Source organism: Meles meles, chromosome 8, assembly GCF_922984935.1.
Source record: "Meles meles chromosome 8, mMelMel3.1 paternal haplotype, whole genome shotgun sequence".
In the NCBI taxonomy this organism is placed as follows: domain Eukaryota; kingdom Metazoa; phylum Chordata; class Mammalia; order Carnivora; family Mustelidae; genus Meles; species Meles meles.
The window spans coordinates 111,259,652-111,278,627 of record NC_060073.1 but is presented as its reverse complement, the minus strand read 5'-3'; the positions used below and the strand labels follow the sequence as shown (position 1 = coordinate 111,278,627).

The window sequence follows — 18,976 nt, the reverse complement described above, 5'->3', positions numbered from 1 at the left end:
AATAAAATCTTTTAAAAAAATCCTTAAATATACTGGAGTAGAATAGAAAAGTCCTACACTAATAACAATGAGTAGCCATAGCAAAAGATGTGATCTGGGAAAGACTAACAATAAAGAAGTAGTCTAACTTGAGTTCAGTAAAAATACACCAAAAAGTGACCCTGCCCATTCTGAAAAAATTTGTCAAAAACATAAATATGAAGATCTAATAGTCAAAGTATGATTTATTTAAGACTAAGTCAATAAATGGTAATTCACTAAAATGAGCACATGCACTTTATTTCTCAAATAAATAAACCCTAAAAAAATAAATAAAAACTAATAACTTTAAATAAACCCTAAAAAAAGTAAATAAAAACTAATAACTTTTTCCAGAAGCATCTTCAGCAAACTTCCCTCCTGTCTCAATAGCCACAATTGGGTCATGGCTCTTTCAAGACTAATCACTACAGAGAAAAGAGAATTTCCATGATTGGACTAATCAATTTAGATCGCCTGTGGCCGGAGCTTGGATTCACTTTCCTGAAGCACATGGTTGGGAAGAATATGGTGACACCTAAACCAGTCTGGGGAGCTGTTGGCAAGACTGAAGGAGGTAAATATGTCGGTTAGGCTAAGACTAACTGCTACACAGCTACAAAAATAGCTGTTAAGTTTAGAGAAATCTGACTTCTGTCTAGTATATAGCATTTCTGGCTATTAGGAAGTCGTTTTGGTTTTCTTTTTAAGGAGAAATCTTTTTGAACATCTATAGATTTGCAATTCATATTGTCCTAGTTCCATACCCCTACATCATGAAAAAGTTTGGCAACTATTTAGTGTAGAATATTATAATTTTTTTTAAGTAGGCTCCATGCCCAGTGTGGAACCCAACATGGGGCTCCAATTCACAAGATCATGACCTGACCTAAGGCTAAGAGTCAGACGCTTAACCGACTAAGCCACCAAAGTTCCCCTCATGTAGAATATTTCAAAAGTGTGTCGGGCGCCTGGGTGGCTCAGTGGGTTAAGCTGCTGTCTTTGGCTCAGGTCATGATCTCAGGGTCCTGGGATTGAGTCCCGCATCGGGCTCTCTGCTCAACGAAGAGCCCTTCCTCTCTCTCTGCCTGCCTCTCTCGTGATTTCTCTCTGTCAAATAAAAAAAAAAAAAAAAATCTTTAAAAAAAAGTGTGGCCAATCCCCGATCTATAGGCTTTGTGAAGGCAAGAATCTCACTTCAGCTCATGGTCCATCCTCAGAAGAAATCAGAGATTAGGTAGAAACTTCTATAGAAAAATAGGAGTTACCTGTGAACATCTATACTGGATAAACTACCCCAGGTCTATTTTTCATTAATTGAGTCAGAAGTTTTGTCTGGCCCCACAAGTGGAATGTTGGTGTTTTTGTAGAATAATATGTCTTTGTGTTAGCTAAATAATAGAATCACTTATCGAGCAATTATTAATTATGATCTGAAACTTAATTTTTTTAGGGGGAGGTCATTAAATTGGATGTTTGCCATCTTAGTTCTTCTTTTCTTTCTCTTTACTATTTCAGTTTACTTATTTATTGAGCTCTACACCCTACATGGGCCTCAACCTCGGGACCCCAAGATCAAGAGTCCCATACTCCACCTAGTAAGCCAGCCCAGGTGCCCCTTCCCAGTCTTACTTCTGAAAAGTATTTGCTAAGTAATTTAGAGATTAGAACTAAAAGACTTATTTGGTGATAATCACGCAAGTCCTGTTTTTCGCTCTTGTAAATCAGCTGAAGGCATCGCTTATCAGTAGGAAGACACCAACTCTGGGGGCACCACCTCCTGCCTGGCAACGTGATTAATTGCCGAAACACACTAAGGCCTTTTAGGCATTGTTATCCAGAGTTCATTCAGATTTATTGTTGGAAGCGAGGGCCAAAATCAAAGGTAGAGGAGAGGGAGGAACTGATAATTCCTTGGGCTTTACCTATGTTTTCTCCTTAATTTACTCATTATAACAATGTACACATCAGTGCCACCTGTTATAAATGTAATACCTAAGGACGGGAAAGGTTAAGTGACTTGCTAAATTTATACTATTAGTAAGTAGTGGAGACAGCCATTCTGACTATAATATCCCCAGGGTCCTCACAGTCATAATGCACTGATTTAATGACTCTGCATTGTTTGGTACATTTATTTTAAAAAACACACAACAGGGGCACCTGGGTGGCTCTGTGGGTTAAGCCTCTGCCTTCAGCTCATGTCATGATCTCAGGGTCCTGGGATCGAGCCCTGCATTGGGCTCTCTGCTCAGCAGGGAGGCTCCTTCTCCCTCTCTGTCTCTGCCTGCCTCTCTGCCTACTTGTGATCTCTCTGTGTGTCAAATAAATAAATAAAATCTTTTTAAAAAAAAATTTTTTTAAAACACAGAACATTCAAACACAAGACAGTTATCTGTTGCTGAATGGTATTTTATTAGCTTAATAATTTGGGCCTGCCCTTAGCATTAATAAGCTTCAGCACTAATCACAAGATTTTCATTCACCAGTGGGGAAATTTTCATCTTTTAAAAAATGCAGTTAGAGAAAGGGCGTCTACTTCTTGGGGGCTGCAGTGACAGCAGGCTTCTCTTCACGGGTGATGGGAATGGTACGCTCAGGGCCAGAGACCTGCTTCCTTGGTCCATTCACAGTGAGGACCCCGTCAGATGACAGGGAGGAAGTAATGGCAAGAGGGTCCACATCAGCCGGGATCCGGTATTTCCTGTGGAACTCCCGGGAGATGAAACCATGTTCATCCTAACCCAAGAGAATGAGGAAAGAGAGAGATAAGAACAGGAAATAACACCACTTCAGAACTCAGACATCCTCCTTCCCCTTAGGTGTGACCATACGCCATTGCAACAAGAGAGAAAACCCAACAGCTGTTCTGTTTGGGGCTAAGATCAAATTGCCTAGGTGGTCACTCCGACCAATGAAAGCCTGAGAAATCTGAAACAGTGAGAACTGCCCATCTCCCCAAACTGAGGCATGGCAATTTTGAGGGGTGTTTCCCAAAGGTTTAGATCAGTGTTGGGCCTACAGGATCTGGAATATTATTCAGTATTGAAGATCTGAGTCCCCAGGGAAGCCCAGAAACTATCTTCACTCCTCAGGAATGTCCCAGACTGTCCCAGATCAAAAAAGACTGCTGCTAAAAACAGCAGCAACAACAACACTTCACCCAAGGGGACTATGACCCAAACTTAAATCACATAAGCAAAACTGAAACAGCCCGAGGACCTCAAATTATGCTGTTTGATACACGAGTATCTGAATTATCAATAATTGGTAAGGAGACTCATTTAAAAACCCACCCAGAAACTAAAGAGAAACCATTCCTCATTCTCCAGAATTCTGCTAAAAACTACCTGCTTCTAGAATTCATTCTGTAGAATTCTGCTAAAACTTTATACCCAACCTTTACACAAGCTGAATCTCAAGCATTTATGCAGATAGGCTCTCAATTAACTGATTTCCTCATGGGCTCCAGGGTTTTAGCTCCTGAGTGCAGCTCTGAAACTTAGGCAAATCAAGTAGTTCAGCCTTTTAGATGAGCTAAAGATGAGAGGATTCTGGAACTTCTAAAAGCAAAGTCCCAAAGTCGAGAGCCTTCAGGGTATACACAGTTCATTTAATTATGTAAAGTAACCAGGTGTCCAATAAGCACGATTCCTAAATCAGCGGTCCTCAACTTTGAATGGACATTAGAATTACCCAGGGAGCTTGTAGAAAATCTGATGCCTGGAGCCCTTAAAAAATTCTGATTTAATTGGTCTAGGATATGTCTAAGCACTGGGACTTTTTTTTTTTTTCACTCCCCTAGTGATTCTAAGGTAGCCAAAAACCACTGGCTTAAATGGAAAATAAACATCCCATGTATCCCATCTAAGGCAACGAATCAAAACAAACAGCAAAACTCGACTTCTCTGGCCCAAACACAACAGCAGGTCTATCCCTGTCCCAGACCCTAATGGCTTTCAACTAGAAGGTCGCCAGGCTCAGGGGCTGATGGGAGTGTCCGCTGTATGATACGCACTGGATGAATGAGCAGAAGAGAAAACAAGCCACACACCTGGCGCTCTTCATGTTTGCCGTGCACCTCAATCACATCTCCCAACACCTTGACCTTGAGTTCCTCTGGGGAGAAGTGCTTCACATCCAGGTTGACAGAGAATCTGTCCTTCTCCAGACGCATCTAGAAATAGCGCGGTGGAGGGGAAGGGGAAGGAGAAAAGATGGTAGGAACGTGGATGAACATAGTGCAGTCTCTTCATTCTGTAGACTTGCCTTCTGTCCAGGGGATTTATCCTCCTGTTTTTGGCTAAAAGTCCCTTTTTGAATAAACATGGGTCTCTGGTTCACGGGAACCACCACAGTGGTACCCAAGCCATACTGCATGGTCATCAGACCCAAACTTTATTTACAGGGACAGGAGAGAAGACTGGCCACCCAGGGGAGCAATCACATGGAGAGAGGTCTGGGCATGGCTTCTGCTGCCTCTCTGACCCCAATGCCTGGCCTTGTCATTTGTCTGTGAGACAAAGGCCCCTTCTTCTTACTCAGGCCTCTGCCAAGTTTCCCACCCACCCAATCTGGAATGTTCTGCTGGTCCTGATTGTCCTTCCAAAGCCCTTGCTCACTCAGCTCCTGTTCACTCACACGTGAATATTTTTAAACCAGAGTGTGCTCTGTGACAGCTCTGTCAACGTTATCTGTTCACCCCACTCTCCCACCCTCTTAGGACAAGTGGGGGTCCCAAGACTGGACCTACATTCTTTACTCGTTAGGTTTGAACCCAGGTCAGTGCCCTATCACAGCTCTGAGAAACCTGGAAAATCACAGACGAAGGCATAGAAAGAAAGTAAATAGTGTTTGCTGTTTCCTGCTCCATGCCGTGGAGATAAAAAGCTCCGAATGAGGCAGGACCGTTTCCTGACTCTGAAACTTGAGATGCTAACATTTGTCAGGGGTATGAGATATTAGAAGAGGTGAGCAAAGGAGTCTGAAGGCAGCTCTTTCTCTGTAGATCTTTATGAACCGAACCAGAAAGGGGCATCCTACTTAGAAGCTAGGGGATAGAAGACGATCTTCACAGCATGTGGAAAAAATGCAGTCAGTAGGATTCAGTGCAGCATCCAGTACGAACAGGTAACTGGGGGAAAGGACCAGTAGCCTAGTCTGTCTTCACTGGTGGACATGCAAGTGCCTAAGACACTGAGACGTAGCCAGATTTAAGCAGGGAGAAAAAGGAGAGCAGATGGATATGTTTCCAAGAGGTTCCGGGAAGAGCTCTCCGATCCTGGCGGAGACTTACCTCTGAGAGTCCAGTGTCAATCCAGCTGGGTGCCCGCAGGAAGGAGGGTGGCCGAAGGTAGAAGGGACTCAGGGAAGTAGACGTTGGGAAGAGATCAGACTCCAACAGGTGCTCTCCGAAGAACTGGTCAAAGAGGCGGCTGGGGGAGTGGAAGGGAAAGAAGGGGCGGCGGATCCAGGGGTGGTGGATGGCGATGTCCATGGTGGCTAGGTGAGTGGAGGGCTCGGCTGGCTGGTCAGCTCCTTCAGCTGCGGCTACAGCCAGCCCCTTATATACGCAGTCTTGTGAAGCTTCTGGAATGGTGATGTCAGGAGTTTTATTATCCCAGCTCACCGCCCGTTCATGGAGACTTGTGATCGGGGATTTGGCAGTGTGACACATACCCAGTACTCACTGAGCTAAGAAAAGAGAAATACAAACACGTCTAAGCTGGCTGGTGACTTGTCCTGGTCTTGTTTCACTAGCTTTCCATCCACATCCAGTAGCACGCCCCCCCCCTCCACCAGCCTCTGCTCTGGAGTTGGAACAGAGTCAGGAATCCCAAGCAGGCGGGTGGTGTGCCCCTCCTCCTCCTCTCCAGCCTAGCGTGCCAGGGGAATTGGGCCAGCAACTATCTTGGGCCTGGGCAGGAACTGGAATCTTCCTAGGCCAGGCCCCAGGGACATTAACTCTTTGTGGGTCCCTGGAGGAGAGCAATGAGCACCAACAAGTCAGTGCCAGGCATCTCGTGATGCTCCAGGTTGACCGGGGACGGGAGAGGACCCTAACATGAATCTGGGCAGAAGACTCTTCACCCCACCCCAAAGAGAGGGTGGGAAAGTTTCTTGCATCTTTCACCCTACACAGCGCGCAGAACATTAAAACCAGGAGAGCTTTATGAAGTAGGGTGCAGGGTGCCTGGGAGGAGGCGTAGAAAATGTGCAAACTGTAAGGGGCTCGCTTAGGCCTCTCTAGGGCCTCTGGCACCAGCCTCCCCTCCCCAGCTCGCTGCCCAGCCAGGACCCCCAGCTGTCCGCTCTGGCCGCCCACGACAGCTGAAGGGTGTGTAGGGGAGGGCACGGGGGTCCAGGCGGCGCTGGTCACACACTTGTCGCTGGCGCTCAGGGGCCCTGCTCCCCGCCCCTCCCCCGCAGGCTCCGCACTATTTTGGGTGGTGTAGACCCCGCCCCCACCTCCGACCGAGCCCTGGCTCTCCAGGCAGCTGGAGGGGTCGCTGCTCCGTTGGGGCTGCACCTCGGACCAGGGCCGCCGACGCCTCTGCAGCCATGTCGGGCCGCTCGGTGCCACATGCCCACCCGGCCACCACCGAGTACGAATTTGCCAACCCCAGCCGCCTGGGTGAGCAGCGCTTTGGAGAAGGTAGGACACAGACGCCACCCCCTTGCCTCCCACCCCCACCTCCTGAAATTCCGGGCTGACCTCCCAATGGTACTGGCCTCCACCCCACTCTGGGCTTAACTGAACTCCTGGGGCGAGCCATCTCCCACCCCAGACTCCCCCTGCACCCGCGCCAAGCAGGGCTCTGTCCCCTTCCTACTGACCTCCGTGCAGATGCCTTGCCCGCAAGGCTCAGATACCTGCCCCTGTCCGCCTTGGTGTGCCTTCTTGTTCCCCTTCTGTCCACCCAGCCCCTGTTTGGTTTGCCCTCCTCCACCCCCCCGTCTCATTCTCTATCCCGGTCCCTTCTTTCCAGCTGCTACCTTGTAGCTGCTGTGCGCCCCTGCCTGCCCCTGCCTCCTTTCTCCTGCCTCCCCCACTGCTCTCCCACGTGCTTATCTCCTGATCTTCTCCTTTCACCCTGTTTCCACCTCATTCTCCCTCATCCTGCCTCTTGTCTTCTCTCTCTGCCCCTCAGGCCTTCTGCCAGAAGAGATCCTGGCCCCCACCCTCTACCATGGCTACTATGTCCGGCCCCGGGCCACCGCAGCTGGGGAGGGCAGCAGGGCAGGGGCCTCTGAGCTTAGGCTCAGTGAGGGCAAGTTTCAGGCATTTCTGGATGTGAGCCACTTTACCCCCGATGAGGTGACCGTGAGGACTGTGGACAACCTGCTGGAGGTGTCTGCCCGGCACCCCCAGCGCCTGGACCGCCACGGCTTCGTGTCCCGAGAGTTCTGCCGCACCTATGTCTTGCCTGCGGATGTGGACCCTTGGCGGGTCCGCGCTGCTCTCTCCCATGATGGCATCCTTAATCTGGAGGCACCGCGGGGTGGCCGACACTTGGACACAGAGGTCAATGAGGTCTACATCTCCCTGCTCCCTGCACCTCCTGATCCCGAGGAAGAGGAGGAGGCAACTGGAGTTGAGCCCTGAGTGCCGGTGGAGCCGGCTTGCGGCGAACCCCTTTCTACGTCCACAGTGATATGAGCAGCTGCCCACCACCCCAGAGGTAGCAGCGTCCTTGGGGGAAGGGAAAAGTGCACGGCCCACAATGTATGGTTTGGTCCCTTGAGACATGTCCTAGTCTTTCGTTTAGTTCTGGGTGGAGGTGAATAAACCCAAATCTCAGGGCCTTGTTTGTGCTGCTCCCTGTTCTGTGGCCTGGCCGATGGGATGGGCAGGGAGGGAGGGGCTCATAGCCAGCGAGACAAAAAGCTCCTCAGTTAGATGTGCCCAACGTCACAGCACCCTGAGCTCACACTTGGATGCTGAGATCATACCCGGAAGCTGACACAGGCTCCAGATCAAATTCCTAGCCCTAATTTTCTCACAATGCAACAAAAGAGAGAGTGATCCTGGGAGGGAAAAGGGATATGCCGTCCAAACAGCCCAGAGGGCACTGTCTGAGCTGGCGATTAGAGACACAAAAACAAGGGTCTCCAGCCTGTCTGGCCTGTTTGGGGTAGGGGATGGGAAAACAGTTTTAGGCTGGAGAGAGTTGCCTAAAGCCCTGTTTTCCCAGAGTAAGGCCTGTCCACTGAAAACCGTCTCTAATTCTGAGCGATGGAGTATGCACACACAGGGCACAGACACGAAGCCTCTGCCATTGTCACCAAACCACAGAGTGGCTCCAACCTGTGCAACGGGAGGCCTATGACAGAAAGCATTTGTTTCTAATCTTGGAACATCCCAAAGAGAGGAATTCCTGAATCACCCACCCAATTTAAGACTAAATGCAGGGGGACCAGGGCTGTTTGTGTGATGATGATGGCCAGGGAGCCCTCCTTTGGAAGCAGAGTCTTTTCTTTTTTTAAAAAAGATTTTATTTATTTATTTGACAGAAATCACAACTAGGCAGAGAGGCAGGCAGAGAGAGAGGAGGAAGCAGGCTCCCTGCTGAGCAGAGAGCCTGATGCGGGGCTTGATCCCAGGACCTTGAGATCATGACCTGAGCTGAAGGCAGAGGCCTTAACCCACTGAGCCACCCAGGCGCCCCCCAGAGTCTTTTTTTTTTTTTTTTTTTTTTTTTTTTTAATGTTAGAGAGAGACTGTGAGTGAGCACAAGCAAGGAGAGCAGCCGGCGGGGGAAGAAGCAAGAAGCCCCATGCGGGACTCGATCCCAGGACCCCGAGATCATGACCTGAACTGAAGGCAGACGCTTAACTGACCGAACCACCCAGGCATCCCAATTGAAAGCAGAGTCTTAATACTCTGCTATTAGGGACCGTGTCTAGGGACACTGTGTGTTCAGGAAAGCGTGGGTGTCTGGCTTCGCAATTGTTGTGTCATTCATGCACGTGTCTGATTTGAGGAGTGTCAGAAGACCTCCTCACCCCCAACTATATGTTTTATAGTTGTGGAGGACATCTGAAATTCTTCCATTAAAGCGGTTGATTCTGAACTTCGGGTTACAGACCCAGTTGAAAAACCTAGCAAAAGCCATAGATCCCCTTACCAGAAAAAATACACATGCTATCAAATTTGCCTTACCATTTGAATAGGTTCACACAGCTCTTGAGACCACTCATAGACTCCTCCTTAGGGATTTGTGGATTCCCAAGATAAGAGCCCTCACTCAGTGAATTCACTTCTTGGTTAAAGCATTACCATTTATTAAAAATGAAAGCATGCCTCAGAGAAATAACAATGGATATATTCGTTTGTTCTCCATTCATTCAACAAATGTTTCTCAACCCCCAAGTAATACACTATGGTGGATGTACATTATAAACACAGATTTTACTCATTCATTTATTTATTTATTTTTAAAGATTTTATTTATTTTTTTGACAGACAGAGATCACAAGTAGGCAGAGAGAGAGGAAGGGAAGCAGGCTCCCTGCTGAGCAGAGAGCCTGATGCGGGGCTCCATCCCAGCACCCTGGGATCATGACCTGAGCTGAAGGCAGAGGCTTTAACCCACTGAGCCACCCAGGCACCCCTAAACATAGATTTTAAAAAACCATCATCTTTTATTGTCTACTCTCAAGAACCTTAATCTAACTGAGAAGAAAAAGAAACTAGAAAGGCTCCTCTTTGGACTTCAACCAGAAAAACTTCCATTGATTTATTTTGGAATTGTTATTTTTATGCGAGCTTTATTTCAAAGAGAGGGTTCCTTAGCTAGAAAAAAAAAATTGAAACTTCTCATTTAGTCCAAATCCCCACACCACTCAAATTCTTTTACAACTATTAGTCAACTTCCTCTTGGAACATTTTAAGTGACAGAGAACCTAGAACTTCCTAAGTCTTGTTGGCAGTTCTTCATCAGAACTTTTTGGATGTATTTCTTACAAATTCTTCCTTCTGTTAACTCCAAATTTTCACTTAAGTAACCTCTGCTCACTGGTCTGGTTATGTCCAGAAAATCCATGTAATCCTTCTTTCACTTGGGAGTCCCTTGAAGATTTCTTAAAATAACCATCCCATCCCCTTAAGGCTTCTTTTTCCCAAGTAAACATACCTAATTCTTTTAACCATATTCTATAGAACTTTTTTTTAAAGTTTGTTTATTTATTTATTTATTTATTTATTTACGTACTTAATCTCTTTTTTTTTTAAAATATTTTATTTATTTGACAGAGAGAAATCACAACTAGGCAGAGAGGCAGGCAGAGAGAGAGGAGGAAGCAGGCTCCCCGCGGAGCAGAGAGCCCGATGCGGGGCTCGATCCCAGGACCCTGGGATCATGACCTGAGCTGAAGGCAGAGGCTTTAACCCACTGAACCACCCAGGCGCCCCTACGTACTTAATCTCTACACCCAATGTGGGGCTCAAACTCATGACCCCGAGATCAAAAGTTGCATGTTCTATTGACTGAGCCAGCCAGGTGCTCCTAAGACTTTCCAAACCACTTACCACTCAGACAACTTTCTCTTGAACACACTGCCTTTTGACGTGTAACTTGAAATTCAACATGTAGACGTAAAATTATTATTCCAGTCACAGGCTGACTGGAACAGACTTTAGTGGAATCGTCAATACCCTTGCTTATCACTCTAGAATTCCATCAATGCTGCTTAAGATGTATCAGGCTTTCTGGGTACCACAATACACTGTTGATTGCTATGGAGTTTATTCTCTCTTTTTTTAAGATTTATTTATTTATTTATTTATTAGAGAGAGAGAGAGATCACAAGTAGGCAGAGAGGCAGGCAGAGAGAGAGGGAGAAACAGGCTCCCTGCTGAGCAGAGAGCTGGATGCAGGGCTCGATTCCAGGACCCTGAGATCATGACCTGATCCAAAGGCAGAGGCTTAATCCCCTGAGACACCTAGGCACCCTGGAGTTTCTGTTCATAAAATCTCTTTGGTGTTTTCCTTTATATTAGAGAAAGTGGCTGAAAAGGAACCAGATTGTGGAGGGCTTTGAGTGCCAGGCTAGGACGTCTGGGTTGTCAGGATGAAAAGAATACAGTTAATAGTAACAGAGGGAATTGCTGGGGAGAAACACAGAAGCATAACCATGAAGTAAGAGGCTAGTGAGATGATCCAGCACAAAACCGTAAAGTAAGATGCTTTGCCATCCAGCAAGTGGCTGAGAACAAGAAGCAGTGGCAGTAGCTAGGACTTAGTGAAAGCTTCCCATGTGAGCCCAGCAGGTTTCACAGATTCTCCCAGAGCCCATAGTTTCTACAGAGGAATTTGCTCATCTGCAGCCTACTCGTTGGAGAGAGTGGAACGAGTCTGACGCTGGAAGGAGAAGCTGGACTGTGGGAGTAGAGCTTCCATAGTTCGGTACTGGGCATGAGGAAGTAAGTGGTCAGGAAGTGCTGAGACCATTTCAATCGTAGAATCATATGATTTTTGACCAGAAAGGGGATTAGGCAATGAGTTGAGTCCTGTCTCTCACCCTCGTAGATACAAGTGATTTGCCCACATTAATTCCAAAAGCAAGGGAGAATATAAAAGGAATCCATTTCCCTAAATTTAAGTTTCCAAGAGACTCCAGTATTCAAACCCAGATTCTGGACAGGGATAATAAGAAACTGATACCGGTCATGTTGAAAGTGAAACTCCATTAAGCCTGCGTAGTGCTGGGGAAACATAAGGTAAGACTCTTCATTCCATTATCGAGGATATATTTCAATGACTGTGAGGTAGTAGAGAAAACACTTCCTAAGGAAACCCAGAGCTCTTTTCTAGCTCATCTTTCTTTTCACCGAAGCCTGAAGCTCAAAGTTCATGGCTTCATCAAAGCAGCTCCAAATCCCGAAGGTGAGATGGTTCTCACCTGGAGCCCATGTGTGTTCCTCTATCCTCTACCCCTTGGCTGGGAACAAGTCACCTGGGAATCACTCCAGCAGGTGGCTTCCAAAGTCCAACCTGCTGGGTTGAAATCTGACACCAGAGACTCCCTGGGAGCTGCTCCTGAAAGCTAAACCAGGAACCAGGAAATGCACCAGCCTCCATACGTAGAAAACAGCTGGGCTCCCTCAGAGACAGAGCACCATGGGAAACCAGCTCTGCTGCGCGGGAAGCTGGTGAGTAGGGGTTGGGGGTGGACAGGAACGTCTCTGCCGGTGGACATGGAGGCCCAGGGAGTAAGAGAAAGCCTGCTGATAGTTCTCGACCGCCCTCCCGCTGCCGCCTCCCTCGCCTGGCACATCTCCGCGTGCCCCACCAGCGTGTTACCTCTTTCTGTCTTCCCTCCTTTCAGAAAGCCTCAGAAAACACAGCCAAGCCTGCTGGCTGTGGAGGGGCCGGAGCAGGGCCGGAGTGGTGAATTGGCATGGGTTCTCTTGTCTTCCTCTCCTCTCCTTTCTTCCTCGGAGGATAATCATCATTCTAGCAGAGCTTACTGCCCTCCCTCCGGGCACTTTTCAAGCAATCTCTTCCCAACAATGCTATGAGGGAGGTGGCCTTACTCGTCCTGTTTGAAACAGCTGAGAAGCTGAGGCTCAGGGAAGTTAACTTGTCCCAGGTCACATGGCCAGTGAGCAAACAAACGAACATTCCAACCCAGGCCAACCCAGGCCCTTCGGACTTCGGAGCCTGTGCCTTTAACCACCACATAATATTGCCTCCCAAATCAAGCAAATCAACTTTGGAGCAATGTCATTTAAAAGGGCAGGAGTGGGGTGACGGAGAACACCCAAGGACTATTTGAATACAGCTTCCACATTTTCTGTGAGCCCTTAGGCAAGTCCTATAACTTCTCTTTTTCCTCATGTATACAATATAGATAACGTGACCTATGTTGTTCCTATCATAGATTTGAAGAGCAGAGGATATGTGAAAGCCTCACAATAATTTATTTGTAGTGTTTTACCTGTTCTTTCCCAGAAGTGTAAATCACTCTAACCCCCCCACCTGGTTTTATCTTGTTCGCTGTTTTCTTATCTATACCTTCCATGCCTGGGTCAGTCTTGAGGATGTCTTGCTCATGAAAAAAAATCATCCTTATATTTGGAGAAATAGATAAGGTACATTGAAAAGCCCATGTGATTTGGAATCAGTCCATTGGATTCCAGTCCTGTTTTTACTACTCATTCATTTATTAAACAAATATTTTATTGAGCACCTATAAGTGCCAGGTATAATGACAGGTGCAGAGGACAGAGTGATAATGGGAAATTTGGCTCCTGCCTTCTTGAGTAAGAAACTAAAACTCTAGGGCCTCAGTTGGCCCATCTGTAAAGTGGAAACAATAATGAGATTCTCAGAATGTTATCAGGACCGGGGTGGGGGGTACCTTTTAAACTCTGAGATGTCCCATAGACATAGGACATTTAGGGATACCTAAGAATTTTTTTTTTCAAAGATTTATTTATTTGAGAGAGAGAGGGATAGTGTGATGAGGGGAAAGGTGGAGGGAAAGCAGACTGCACTGAATGGGGAGCCTGACGGGGGCTTGACTTCATGACCCTGAGATCATCACCTGAGCCGAAATCAAGAGTTGGATACTCATCCGACTGAGCCGCCCAGGCACCCCGACATCCAAGAATTTCTGCAGAAAGGGTGTCACAGGTTCTTTCACTTCCTTTGTTCCAAGTTTTCATAGTCTTCATTTTTGGTAAGCGCTTCCTCTAGTGGTGGTGTAATCACAGCAGTCAGCTTTTACTGATGCTCATTATATGCCAGGCACCTAAATGAGTATTTTACTTTTTTTTGTTTTACGTAATACCTCCAGGAGTTCATGGGGTTTAGGCTCTACTGTTATCCTCATTTTATAAATAAGAAAATGAAAGCCTGAGGAAGCTTAAAAACTTGCTGGTCATACAGCTAGTCTGTCTGACTCTAGAGCCTGGCTAGAAACACTACCCCCAATATTCCAACCAAAACACTTTTTTTCCTTCCTAAAATAAATAGTAGGACAAGGGGTGCCTGGGTGGCTCAGTCAGTTAAGTGTTCGACTCTTGGTTTTGGCTCAAGTCATGATCTCAGGGTCCGGGGATCAAGCCCCGCATTGGGCTCTCAGCTTCGCAAGGAGCTTGCTTTCCCCTCTCTCTCTGCCTGCCTCTCTGCCTACTTGTGATCTCTCTCTGTCAAATAAATAAATAAAATCTTTTTAAAAAATAAAAAAATATTCTAAATATATTTATAGCAACCATAAATGACGAGAGCATTTTAGTCTATTTCCATGTAATCCCTTTTTTTTTTTTTGGTGTACCTCATAGTTACATTTATCCATGCCACAAAGGAAACGACACGTCTACGAGTGTACAGAGTGTACAGCAATGCTCCGTGTTCCCCCCCAACAGAGCTGGCTGAGAGTCACAGCCAGACTGACGTTCCATCTGATGCAGCCTCCCAGTAAAGCTAATCAGGGATGACCATGTGCAGGTGCAGGACTCCAAGCTTTCAAAGTTTTATCATTTATCAGCAATCCTGATTTTATACATGGTGAAGCGCCCCCCCCCCCCCACCGTTCCTGATAACCTGAGGCAGAGTGGGCCTTCACAGGAATCCAAACATTTCAACAAGGCTTTGAAGCATCTCAGCACAGAATCCCTGGCTCAGGCCACCCTACCCCACACAGCCAATGACTCGGAAAGGTCACCTCATGTAATCCTTTTGAAATACCTAGGTGCATAGCTTTTAACCCAAAACATGCCTTATTATTTTTTAATTAACTTAAAGAATAAGATTTTCCATGCTATTAGATGTTCTTCCAACATGTTTCTTAAATGGATGTACAATGGTCCCTTTACTGGAGATGTCCTTTATTAATCAGTTCCCGATACTGGACATAAAGGATGTTTCCTATTCTTTACAATTGTAAATAATCCTGCAATAAGCATCCATATTTGTGCCTGCTTATTTCTTAGGATAGGGAATTGCTACATCAGAGGGTACACACTTTAAGCTTCCTTATACGTCTTGTCAATTGCATTCCAGGAAAATTGAGCCAATTTTTATTCATACTACCAATATAGGAAAGTGCCCATCTCATTTTCTGAATTCTGAGCTAAAAATAAAATCCTATCGACTATGAGTCTACCAGAATATTCCATTTAGGTTGTGTCCAGGCATTGTATAGCATCTGACTTGGAAACAGGCTCCATTCACTAAAATAGGGTCGTCCAAATCTGTTGCATTAGAATTTATGTTCTCTTCATCCATTTAAGTAGAAGTAAGTAGGAGAACAGTGGCGACAAGGGACAAGAAATTAGAAGCTAGGATAAGGCTATGACTTGAGTGAGGTAAAGAAAAAAGAAAGAAAGGAAGAGAGAGAGAGAGAGAAAGAAGGAAAGAGAAAAGGGAAGAAGGGAAGAAGGAAGAAAGAGGAAAGGAGGGAGAAAGAAAGATAAAAGAAAAGGAAATGCAGAAGTAGGAGTAGAAAGACCTAGAAGTGGTTTCACAGCTTTTCTTCTGAACCACCTGTAAACTTCAGATAATGATTCTATATGCTCTCAACTCAGCAAGCTGCATTAAAACCAAAAATCAAACCAAAACACAAGTCTTTGTCAAATACACATGGGAAAATCATGATTTTTCCACATTAGTAAAATAGACGTGATCTAGAAGTTTCCTTTCCTCTCCCTCCCTCTCTCTCTCTTTCTCTCTCTTTTCAGTTAGCAAAAGGAGGAAATTTCCTTATGGAGACAGAAGTCACACAGACAGGGTTGGCTCTGTAGAGTTTGGAAATGTACTAGCAAGAAAAAGCATCCGGAGTAAGCCCCAAACTATTCAGCCTATTTCCTCAGACAAGTGTTTTTCTCTGGCCATCACGCAGTCGACAACCACGTAGACACACTGGCTCCACCGGGGACCCCAGAGGTTCCTAAATGAGTCTGTCCTACGGCTCAGAAATGAGGTCTGTCCTGCAGCAAGGACGAGGTAGCTGAGTCACTCACCAAATTCAGAGCTCCCTGTGCTGTGTGTGTTAAAGGTTAACTATCTCTCACTTTCTCTGTTAATTAAAAACAAGGACAGGGAAGCAGGGAGGGAGATCACCTGCTAGAAAAGGACTTTGAGGGGTCCTAACTTGTTAGCCCTCCTTGTGGCAGCTTCTGTGACTCCGAGAGTGAGAACCCCATGTTGGCAGAGACCCTGAAAAAAAAAAAAAAAAAAGCACCAAAGCGACAGCAAGAGGGTCTCTGAATCCAGGAATATCCCATTATTTGGCAGGTTTCCCTTACCCTCTGCTGGGATTAGTCTGTTAGACAATCCCAGAATAGCCCTCAACCCAGCTATATCTCTGGCATGTTGTGCCTGGTTGCCTGAGGCTGTATTTTGGGTTTGGTTATGTCAGTTGTACCACTCTACCTTCCAGAACCATCCTTGTGGGAGAGATGTGGTACCCTTGATGAATGTTTTCAGGCTGACTTAGGGTGAATCTTTGAGGGAAGTGAGAGGGTCATCCTGGAATGTTAAGGAGACCACAGAACAAATGATGAAGGTAAGAAGATTGAGGCCAGGACTCTTACACATGGGTGATCTGTGTTTCTTTTCACAGGAGCTGCCCATCAACTTCCCAGAGGAAAAAGAAAACGGGTAACTGGCTGTTGGGGATGGGGGCTCAGAGTGGTTGAATTAGAGAAGAGAAGATGCTAGAACCAGTGTCTTTGGAAAGGGCATAAGGATGAAAAAGAGGAGAAACCTTGGAAGGGGTAAAGGGAGATAGTACACCAGAGAAAATCTTCAGGGTTTCCAGACCAGCTCTGAAACGCTGGGTCTCATCCTTTCCATTGTCTTAGAGTGGCAAGGTTGGTTGTACGTTCTTTCACTCACCCGGCAAAAATTAACTGAGCACCTACAGTGTATGTGAGGCACTGTGCTGGGTCCCAAGGAGGCAGAGAGGCACACGGACACACCACACTGTCTCAGCCCTTGAAGAGCTCAAAACCAAGTTTAGGAGACTTGTTTACACATAAACAAGGAAATGTGATGCAGTCTACTAGTGCTGTGAGATTCCCACTCATACGGTAGGAGAATGGGAGAAAACACCAAAGTCGAGGGAACAATAGCAAGTCCTCAAGCTGGAAGAGGAGCAGAGAAGAAAAAGGTGAGTAGTGGCATTACCTCATGTAGAAGAAAGAACAGATAGAGAAAGAAAGAAAAAGGAAGGAAGGAAAGAAGGAGAGAAGAGAAAAGAAGGGGGAAGGAAGGAAGAAAGAGAAAGAGGAAACAAGGGGCCGAGTTGACGGAGTGACTGTTTGGTGTGGCTGAGCACTGTAGTAATAGTAATAGTAATAGACTGTAAGCTCCCTGAGGCAGAGGAAATAACTTGCTCCTCCTTCTAGCCCCAGAACGTGCCACACAGCTTGGCATATACTGGGCTCTCAACATGTATCTGCTGCGCTGTGTTAGGGGCCGGTGAAAAATGAGGATGGACGATCTTATGGGCAGAGCATGACAGGAGCCTGGATGTGGGAAGGGCAGCAGTGAAAGAGGTGAGAGCCGAGGCAGGAGATTAGTTAGAAGCCCACTGTAATAGTTTGAGATTCGAAGAGGGCAATCTCAGTAGAGACATGGAAGAGAGAATGAATTTAAGCTGGGTTTCTTCCTCTTAGGAAGCCAAGCAAGACGGACCCTGAAGCAGCAGCAGCAGCAGCAGCAGCAGCAGCAGCAGCAGCAGCAGCAGCAGCAGAAGAAGAAGAAGAAGAAGAAGAAGAATGGTGTAAAGGTAATGACCGGCTTCTGCCCCTTCCAGGGGGCTGCTCTGACCGGGGATCTGAGGACTCAGCTTTTACACCCTGCCACACGTCTCAGTTATCTTCAACCAGAACTTGCTGGTTCTGCCCCACAACGGAGCCAAGCTAAGGGACATCAGAATCACCGGCCCGCTTGTGGGTGAGGGGCAAAAGCAAGCCAAGAATGTCCCTTAACGCTGCCTGTCTCTTGTAGGCCCATAACACAAGAGGACCTATTTATGAACAGGTGTTAGAGAAGCCCGCCACTCAGCCGAGGAGTCAAGGCCTCAGGCTGAAGGAGAGCAGCTTGCATTACGCAGACATTCAAGTGTGCAGCTCTACCCAGCCGCGCTCTGCTCGGGACGTGAAACACCTGCAGTCAGAAAATGCTACGCAGTACGCCACCCTCCGCTTCCCCCAGGCCACACCGCGCTATGACAGCAAGAACGGGACCCTAGTGTGAGCGCTGGGGAGGATGGACCTGCTTCCATCCCTTCACCCCTGCGGAGAATCTGCCCTGGGGAAGTGGCTGGCGGCCCCGCGATGGCTGCCGGGTTTTCAAGAACTCCAGAGCCCTTGCCCTTGCGAGTGCCCCCAGTCTTGCCCCCTGCCCTAGGCCTATTGTTTTCTTTGCCACCATTAGCTTGGAATTGTATTGGGGCTAGCCGGGGGTGGATCGAGTTCCACAAAACGACGGGGGCTAGGATGAGCTGCCAGAAGCCTGATGGCCCCTACCTTGGCTCCTGCTTTCAAGAAAAGTGCTGATTAGGACAGGTTGCCCCAGCCCTTGCGCTGGTTTTGTTGGGATTAATTTAAGGGCGTCTCTTTCACACACCTTAAACGCCCAAGCTGAAGGAGAGGTGCTCTGGAAAAGCATTCCGATTCTTGTGCACAGCGCCCAGAGCCCGGTGGCTGAGCTCAAGGGTGCCAGAGGCCAGACAGACAAACGAGGGCAGGGGCTGAGGCTGACCATGGGTTACCAGTACTTCAAGTCCCTGACCGCACTGCGCGGCCCGGAAACTCCCCTTGGCTGGACTGTGGGCTCTCGCAGGTGCGGAGCCGCTAGGATCAATAAATCGCAGAAGGAACGTGCCTGGTGCGTTTTCCGGGGTGGGGGTCCGCGGCTCTACGTCAGTGAAGCAGGTCTCGCCCAGCCTGAGGGCAACCAGGAGATCCGGACACTTCGCGCTTCGGCTGGGGCGGAGCGGG

The 18,976-nt window shown here is 47.2% G+C and overlaps 3 protein-coding genes across 12 annotated transcripts; 2 read left to right on the top strand and 1 right to left on the bottom strand.

Annotated features, from left to right (window-relative positions):
- Window positions 1–2,409: 2,409 nt before the first annotated feature.
- CRYAB (crystallin alpha B) lies at window positions 2,410–12,567 on the bottom strand. Of its 2 annotated transcripts, none has more exons than XM_046017830.1 (4): window positions 12,324–12,567; window positions 5,315–5,712; window positions 4,073–4,195; window positions 2,410–2,757 (listed from the first exon to the last, which is right to left on the bottom strand). In XM_046017830.1, exons 2-4 carry the CDS (start codon window positions 5,693–5,695, stop codon window positions 2,554–2,556), a joined length of 708 nt encoding a protein of 235 aa, XP_045873786.1. In that variant the 5' UTR covers window positions 5,696–5,712; window positions 12,324–12,567; the 3' UTR covers window positions 2,410–2,553. The 2 variants fall into 2 exon arrangements, with proteins under 2 accessions (XP_045873786.1, XP_045873787.1); XM_046017831.1 differs by having other exon boundaries at window positions 12,342–12,567.
- On the top strand, window positions 6,256–8,126 carry HSPB2 (heat shock protein family B (small) member 2). The gene is made up of 2 exons (XM_046017832.1): window positions 6,256–6,673; window positions 7,170–8,126. Exons 1-2 carry the CDS (start codon window positions 6,580–6,582, stop codon window positions 7,622–7,624), a joined length of 549 nt encoding a protein of 182 aa, XP_045873788.1. The 5' UTR covers window positions 6,256–6,579; the 3' UTR covers window positions 7,625–8,126.
- On the top strand, window positions 10,869–18,859 carry C8H11orf52 (chromosome 8 C11orf52 homolog). 9 transcript variants are annotated; one of them, XM_046017836.1, is made up of 6 exons: window positions 10,869–11,740; window positions 11,996–12,172; window positions 16,591–16,628; window positions 17,648–17,710; window positions 17,741–17,760; window positions 17,982–18,859. In XM_046017836.1, the coding sequence occupies exons 2-6, from the start codon at window positions 12,141–12,143 to the stop codon at window positions 18,228–18,230; spliced, it is 402 nt and encodes a 133-aa protein (XP_045873792.1). In that variant the 5' UTR covers window positions 10,869–11,740; window positions 11,996–12,140; the 3' UTR covers window positions 18,231–18,859. The 9 variants fall into 9 exon arrangements, with proteins under 9 accessions (XP_045873792.1, XP_045873793.1, XP_045873790.1 ...); XM_046017837.1 differs by having other exon boundaries at window positions 10,869–12,172; window positions 17,648–17,695; window positions 17,732–17,760; XM_046017834.1 differs by having other exon boundaries at window positions 10,869–12,172.
- Window positions 18,860–18,976: the final 117 nt, after the last annotated feature.

Bases quoted from the DNA above. Each gene is read 5' to 3' on its own strand.
- HSPB2 (XM_046017832.1), top strand. From the start codon at position 6,580: ATGTCGGGCCGCTCGGTGCCACATGCCCACCCGGCCACCACCGAGTAC. The intron at 6,674-7,169 runs GTAGGACACAGA...TCTGCCCCTCAG, and splicing joins TGAGCAGCGCTTTGGAGAAG to GCCTTCTGCCAGAAGAGATC.
- CRYAB (XM_046017830.1), bottom strand. From the start codon at position 5,695: ATGTGTCACACTGCCAAATCCCCGATCACAAGTCTCCATGAACGGGCG. The intron at 4,196-5,314 runs GTAAGTCTCCGC...CGCTATTTCTAG, and splicing joins TTGACACTGGACTCTCAGAG to ATGCGTCTGGAGAAGGACAG. The intron at 2,758-4,072 runs GTGTGTGGCTTG...CTCTTGGGTTAG, and splicing joins GCAAACATGAAGAGCGCCAG to GATGAACATGGTTTCATCTC.
- C8H11orf52 (XM_046017836.1), top strand. From the start codon at position 12,141: ATGGGAAACCAGCTCTGCTGCGCGGGAAGCTG. The intron at 12,173-16,590 runs GTGAGTAGGGGT...TTCTTTTCACAG, and splicing joins CTCTGCTGCGCGGGAAGCTG to GAGCTGCCCATCAACTTCCC. The intron at 17,761-17,981 runs GTAATGACCGGC...TGTCTCTTGTAG, and splicing joins AGAAGAAGAATGGTGTAAAG to GCCCATAACACAAGAGGACC.